The 7,737-nt window shown below is 32.1% G+C and overlaps 1 protein-coding gene across 1 annotated transcript; it reads right to left on the reverse strand.

Annotated features, from left to right (window-relative positions):
• Positions 1–271: 271 nt before the first annotated feature.
• LOC132744775 (uncharacterized) lies at positions 272–7,186 on the reverse strand. The gene is made up of 4 exons (XM_060733554.1): positions 6,916–7,186; positions 3,524–4,152; positions 2,801–3,088; positions 272–2,533 (listed from the first exon to the last, which is right to left on the reverse strand). The coding sequence occupies exons 2-4, from the start codon at positions 4,119–4,121 to the stop codon at positions 2,232–2,234; spliced, it is 1,188 nt and encodes a 395-aa protein (XP_060589537.1). The 5' UTR covers positions 4,122–4,152; positions 6,916–7,186; the 3' UTR covers positions 272–2,231.
• Between the last annotated feature and the right edge of the window lie 551 nt (positions 7,187–7,737).

Below are 7,737 nucleotides of genomic sequence, written 5' to 3' on the forward strand. Positions count from 1 at the left end.
CAAACTTCTTTAAAGACGGAAGAATGATTAATATCGTATGGCTACAAAACTGACTGACGTTTAAACCAAACACTGTGAGAGGCCACGGTGTCTAACCGTACTCTGTACCAGAGGGGCGTCTTTAGGCCACGGTGTCCAACGTTCTCTGTGTGAGAAGGACGTCTAATACATTTTTATATACACGTGTTGTCATATTAATCTTCTAGGTCGTGTTTCCACCACATTGGTGAAATAAGATATATGTTTAAATAATATGAACTCAACAAAGTCATTCTCATAAAAATTTCTTTTATTTTTGTAAAAATTTCAGTTTCAAAATCAAATAAATTCTCGTAAATCGAGACAGGAATAAAGTTATAAATACTTTAAATAAAACAAACAATCAACAATCAAACGAACGCACGTTCAACAATACAAACAGACAGACGCATGTACGCACAGAGGATAAATAAGGGGGTCCTTGGACGGTAAGGATAAGGGATATAATCGTTTCGTTTCAAACGAAAAGATAATCTAAAACATAATACATTGTAAGTCAACGACAAAACTCAAACAAATCTTTCAGAAAGTTCTAAACGAAATATTCGAATTTTGGCGCCGATTTACAACATGCATGTGTTTTTACTCACTAAGTGTCTACATTAAACTGTGGTTAAACTAGAATTTAATAAACAAACCACTATAAGAGTAATATTCAACTATTTTAACTACATTTGTGTCCACAGCACGCGGCGTCTTTTTTTTAACAATCGAATTTGAAATATAACTGACAAATCTGACAAGTTGTTTTCTCAGAAGCCTAAAAATGATACTGCAAACTCCTTTGCATTACTAGCCTAAAATGACAATACCCTTTATATAGAGGTTGACAAATATCATGTAGATCTGGTTTAAGATGGATTTAGTTTTATCTTTTATTAATTATTTTCCGTTTTGTTTTCACACTTGCACGAGTTTAACGAAATAGATTTTTGCGATAGGGTCAACTTCTGCCAGTTATATTACAAATACAGTTAAAATCTTTTTAAAATCTAATAAATATTAAATAATCTATATATAAAAACAATAATAATTTAAGAGTAAAATAAATACGCTAAATAAAGGAATGTTAAAGGTAAATAGGTTAACACAAAATAAGGGAAAATCACAGCAAAGGAGGGTTAAAAAACAGGGATTAAAGGTAAATCAATCACAAGGAATCTAACAGTGTCTGTGCACTCAAATTTCTATATTTGCTAGCAACTCTTTTGAAATTCTGATTATATTATCTAAGTATTTAATCATTTATTTTAATAAAAGTCAAGAACAATAACTCTCATATGAATAAAGATACCGTCTAATTCTAATTACTAACCTTTAGAGTAACAAGGCAAAAAAGATAAATTTGTAACATTAAAGAGTCTAATTATTCAATGTTAACAGTAAAGAAAATTAAGAACTTTAACTCTTGTAATCACAATTAAGTATCTGATCTATTAACTAACTGAAAAATGAGAAGATAACTAGTCATAGTAACGTAAAAAACAGGAGGAACCAGTAACAGAAATTCAGCATTGTTATTGGCTATTCCAGAGTTCTATCTTGTAATGACCAATAGGATCGTTTCAATTCAGGCACTGGTTCCCAAACTCAAGTTATTATCTATAAACATATAGGAGAGTAAAACACTTAATTGTTTCTGAACACATTGTTGTTTAAAGGAACACTTTAAGGCGTGGAATGATGTGAATATTTATCTCTTAAGAAAAGAGACTACGAGGTAAAACAAACTATATGATAAATATATAGGTCCCTGTGCTTCTGTTTTAAACATCACAGTAAGAATCACAGCATAAATCATACAATATTGCCACTAGGTGGCGGTAGTCTGGAGAAAAATACAAAATTATCTCCCTTTTACAATATACAATGTATAGCGTCATTTTGGATAGATACAAAATTATCTCCCTTTTTCAATATTGTACAACACGTAAAGCGTGCTTTTTATCAGAGACATGATGTTGTTGCTGGTTTTTATTATTAAACAATCTGGACGGATATTGTTTCGTTTTTATAATACTTTAGTCGCTGCATTGCTTCAATAAATAGTAATAAATAGATGATGTAATTGACATCTGATGAAATGTTAAAATGAGCAAACTCGTCGACAACACGGTTCCAGCACTTATGTCACTTATGTCACAAAATACCCGGATGTTCTAGCATTTATGCTCACAAAATGCCCGGATGTTCTAGCATTTATGCTCACAAAATGCCCGGATGTTCTTCAGCACGTCCATTGAGTCTTTCATGACTTCGTTCGTCTGTATCAGCTCGCGTCTGAATTGTTCAAATCCACGAGGTGATGCGTCTATTCTACGTACTGATCTGTACGCACTTTCCGCCATTTCTAAGAACTGCCTCTCCATGATTGCGCATGTGCAGTTAACTCGCTTCTTAAATTCCGTTTCCGGGTTACTAAGTTTATTTCTGACCATTGTTATATCAGATTCAAGCTGCTGGAGGTAACGATATCCCATTTCTCTTTCTAAATCTGAAATATAAAACACAAAACGTTCTGTAAAATCTCAAAGTCTGAAAACGATAGTATTTATATCATAATGCAAAAAAAATATCAGCAAATTGTTATTATAGTAGATTATTGTTGTACATTTGCATTGTTAAAATCACGTTTATTAAAAAAAGACACATTGCCTATGAATAAAACTTTCTGTGTTATATCGAAGTATTGAGATCCTATAACTAGAAGGGTCACTAAAGGATTCGGGCCATAAAAAATGAGGGAAAAGAAAATACTTACCGCATTTCAATCTCTTTGGAGTAGAAACATATTCGTCGTCAACGTCAATACGACGCTTAGCTCTGAATCGCTCAGGCTCATAATATGATGAACTTAAGCTTCTACACGATGGAGATCTGAGGTAGTGAGGTACTTCCGGTTCTTCTTCGTCACGTGACAAAAGTTCTCGTTCACGTGAAGGCAGTTGCCTTGGAGACAGATAGGCATCTCTATGACGATGACTTGGTGATAAATGATTACTTAGGTACCCGGATGAAAGGCTATCAGACGATACTGGCACTTGCGAATCTGCGAGAAAAAAATAGATCATGACATAAAATGAACACTTGACCTCTGAATGACCCATGAATATGTCTGCAAGCAGAACTAGATCATATTCATAATTTCTTCTATGCTTCATGACATGTTCGATTGTTGCATGAAACCCAGGCAGAAAATATGCAACTGTTTATGAAATGCATGTTAAAAACCAAGCAACAGTCTGATCGAATTTGTATTTATGAAAAACATATCCATGAAGATATGAAAACTTAAATATTTCTAATATGATTTTTTTTGCTCTCGGATTGAAGAAAGTCCGAAGTTCAGAAGATATACTAACTGAGCTTAATTAACATCAGCTTTTACGACATCCTATTTAAACGTTTTCGACAATGTAAATAATGATCACGTGTCATTTATTGGTTTTTGTTGTGTATATATTTGGGAGTGCTATTTACTTACTCATCGCCATTTCTTCGAATAATCGCTTCTTTACCCGTCTTGTCTCCGAATCTATCTCGGCTCTGTACATTTCCGTTCTTTCCGGAGAAAAGTTAAATATGTTTGAGTTTGTATGAACAGATGGAGATATCGGTACCATTGGTGACCTTGACCTAAGATCAGGTGACCTTGACACAATTGCTGGCGATGGCGGCGACCTCGAGTAGGACCTTTCAGCAATCATCCAGTCGGATTTATCACAAAGTAAAGAACTAGAGTTCGACCGGTGCAAATCTGTGCTCAAATTTTGCAACCGTTTTGAATATTCACTATGCACTTTTTGTGGAGTTCGGAACGTCACTTCCGTTGAATGTGTTTGATTTTGTTTGACTGGTTCTTGTTTATCATAATGTATTTGTATATCGGGCATATTTGGTATCACACTTTTCACTATTTCAACTGGTACATTAGGTTCAATTCGGGTCCTTTGGTCTCCATCAGTATTATCGTTCTTTTCTGCTGCTTTTAGTTCTTCCTCGGATATTATCGTTGCTGGAATACTCCAAGTTTTCCGAAACGGTTCCTCGGTGGGAATATGTCGCATTACTTTAGTTTCCATCTTGTTACCAGTCTCGATTTTATTTTAGGGTCTGAAAATAAAATTAAAAGTGTACATGACTGCTCTAAAATTTGCAACGAATTCTAAACCCTAAAAAGGTAGTTAACACAAAATGTATGATCAGAGGATTTACCTGTTTTAAAGCATTTGCATTTATTACATTCCTATTTTTGTTATTTGAAGACAATTTTAGATTGCAGCGTTATATCGGGTATCATAAGTAGCTATAATTCAGCATATCACATTCATATTGACATAATTGTTCCCCAATCGTATTCGCAGACGTTACACTTTGCATTCTTTAATTGAGAAAAAAATGTATTTCAATTCAATAGACAACATGTTCACACACTCCGTGAATTGAAATCATTTGTCCAGGTTTGCAAACACTTCATTTTAAGATAAAACCTGGGATTTTAACGAAACCCGTTTTGGAGTGTCCGTGCAAATAACTCGAACATGTCAAAAGAAATGGTTTCCAAAGTAAAATTTATCTCCATATTATTTCAAAGTAGGTTTTTGAAATTTTGATAAATTATCGCTGGGTCATGTAAAATTGTGTTTGCATAATGTTTTATCGTATAAAAATAGGAGATAAGATTTACTGGTATGTTTTAAGAACAGATCGATAACTGCGTCGGGTATTTTTCATTGAAATCGGTCCCTTAAAAGAAATTTGTCCGTCTTGCAAATCTTAAAGTATACATTTCTTTCGTTTGTTGTATGTTTAAATACAATTTATCACTTCTTGCAATATCTGCAAATAATACGTGTATATCGTATCAGCGTGTGTAAACAAGATATATCACGTTTTTGTTATCCTGTATAACGGAGGTTACAAACTATTACGTAACGTACATTACACATTAAATAATCGCAAATATAAACATAAATATTACGTTTAAATGCTAATTATGAAGAAGGATTACTAGCTAAAGTCGCCGGCTTTCATCTCTGTTGTTATCTACATGTTAAGCTTATTTCACAACGACCTGTTGATTAAAGAAATTGTCGTCGTCTGCGTTATGTATTGAATTTCGTTTTACATCTCCATTATCTTCAATAAAGCCCTATGCGTTAATCAATTTTACACAGCTATTATTGAACTAAATGAACGTTATAAGTCATCGAAATATTTGTACAAATGTATTTGTGACAATGAAAAAATTGTGATATAAAGGATGATTATTATCATCATCACCTTCATAATCATCACAACCATGATGATGATGATCATCATCATCATCATCATCATCAACAACAACAACAACAACAACAACAACACCAACAACAACAACATTAATATCTTCATCAACAAAAACAACAACATTCTCATTATCATCATTACCATCATCATCAACAGCAACAACAACAACAACAACAAACCATTATTATATTCATCATCATCATGAATATTATAATTATCATAATCATCATCAACAACAACAAGAACAACAACAACATCATCTTAATTATCGTCATCATGACTAGTTATTGTTTTCATCATCATCATCATCATCATCATCGTCACCATTATCATTATTATAATCATTATCATTATCGTCGTCTTCATTATTATTATCGTTATCATTACTAATTCCATTCAAGCCCTCCTTTTTAAGTCTACCGGTCTTGTAATTGATCGTATAATGACTACGTCTTGCGATGTTAAGACATGTCCTGTAAGCTTCATTAATTTACATATAAATCAAGACTTTAACTGATAGATCTTAATCAAATACACTCAAAGGCATGTTCGATTAATTCTTGCACCTTAATTTCAATTTAATATGAATCAAATTATCCAACCAATTTAGTGTTTCAAGTTGGAAATTATCTTATCTAGTTTCAATAACACGTCGATTTGTTTAATTAGAAAAATGCGAGACTTCAATGCATATGTTGGATCGTTAAATAAAAAATCCGGTTATTTTTGAAAAAAAAACACTGTATCTCGATTTTAAATACATACATGCATTTTAGAATCCGCGCACACGTCTAAATATATCAATGCCGCATGCGCATAATGCAATTAAATTTTGTCAAAAACTATCACGTCGGAATATGTTCTGCTAATTATAATAATCACCGGCACGCATACTGTATACTTAAACTTAACTTTAACACACTTAAACTTAAACTTAACTTTAACCCCCTCCCCACAAACACACCTCTCTTCCTTGCCTTAAAAATTAGTAAACTAATAAATAGTAAGATAAAAATGATACACTAAATAAGTACAAAATGTAGAAAATACATAAAAAATAATAAATGACTGAATTCTTATTGAAATATATTCTAGATACATGCGGCATGCTTATTAATGAAGATAACACATTTGTAAACTGGTAAAAGTCAAATACAAATGGACTGTTTTGTTCTGTTCTGTTCTGTTCAATTACCCAAATAATGCAAAATGAAAGTAAATAAATCAATATAATTTTCAAACATTATTTGATACAGGCTTTATAACTGTATAAAAGCCATTATTATATATTTGCATCTACCGTGATTGCAATACAAAGTCATGCGTTATTGATAATTGATATATTATTGCAAATATAATTGTATCATTGCAACTTCCGTGATTGCAATACAAAAGTTATGCATTATTAAAATATATTGCAACGGTATTTTGAGTTTTTCTTTCAAAGATCAGTCAAACTTGAAAAACGGTTTTACCGACAATTTGTAAAATTTACAATATGAATTGATAATTATTATATTTTTTTTATTTAAAACAGTAAGCTATTTCTTATAATTGATATTGAAGAATATATTTATTGATACTTACAACTAGTGTTTAAATTGTAGCCATGTTTGTTTTAAATCCATTTTTTTCCAACAATTTTTCCCCGATATAAATTGGCACCGTGTTAGCTCTTCAAAAATCCCGTTAGTTCTGACTTGTCAAAAATTCTAAAATCGTTTAAGTTTAGACATAACCCGGACTGGTTAACGCTTCGATAACTTTGAGGTAAATTTTGTAACCCGATAACCCGTCCATATTCCACTAGAATACCGTTAACTTATCCGTTATAAAATGGGTTTAAGTCAACGGGGTTTTTCAATGCTTTTATTATTTCTTTTCATATAAAGGAATGCAGTTAATCATTTAACGTATCGAAACCTGTCAATTTAAACCGCAAACGTGGGAACCGTTCTATTCTAAACTCTGATTGGCTTATGATTAGCAGACGATAAGAAACATCGAGTTTGATTGGTCTGTCGGCAGATTAGGGCGGGATTTAACGTATACCCTTGTATCTGGGCGTTTGTGGCCCTTTTTAGGACTGATTTAAAACTACTTAACGGTTTTGCTGAAGTAATGCTTATCGAATTTCATAAAGTAGAAGAGAACATGTGCGTACACGTTTGTAAATGTCTTAAGATTTTTGTAAACATTAATTTTTTATTAAAATTCGTTTATCTTTTTTTCTTTTGCATTTTCGAAAAAAAAAGAAGATATTTTGAAATATTCATAGATTGCCTTGGAAAGTGCTGATTCATTTATCTAAACAATCAGGTATAAATATTTTGTCGGCAGAAAATATGATAGCTCACAAATAGTTGTTTTAAAAAAAGTTGTTATCAAAAATTCCAATTTTAAAATTGA

This window comes from Ruditapes philippinarum, unplaced genomic scaffold (genome assembly GCF_026571515.1).
Source record: "Ruditapes philippinarum isolate M1 unplaced genomic scaffold, ASM2657151v2 ctg3122_1_1_1_1, whole genome shotgun sequence".
NCBI lineage: Eukaryota > Metazoa > Mollusca > Bivalvia > Venerida > Veneridae > Ruditapes > Ruditapes philippinarum.

What these genes read in the sequence shown, in the direction of transcription:
- LOC132744775 (XM_060733554.1), bottom strand. Translation starts at nt 4,121, where the DNA reads ATGGAAACTAAAGTAATGCGACATATTCCCACCGAGGAACCGTTTCGG. An exon ending in ATTCGAAGAAATGGCGATGA is followed by an intron (nt 3,089 to 3,523) that starts GTAAGTAAATAG and finishes TTTTTCTCGCAG; the next exon opens with ATTCGCAAGTGCCAGTATCG. An exon ending in TCCAAAGAGATTGAAATGCG is followed by an intron (nt 2,534 to 2,800) that starts GTAAGTATTTTC and finishes TTTATATTTCAG; the next exon opens with ATTTAGAAAGAGAAATGGGA.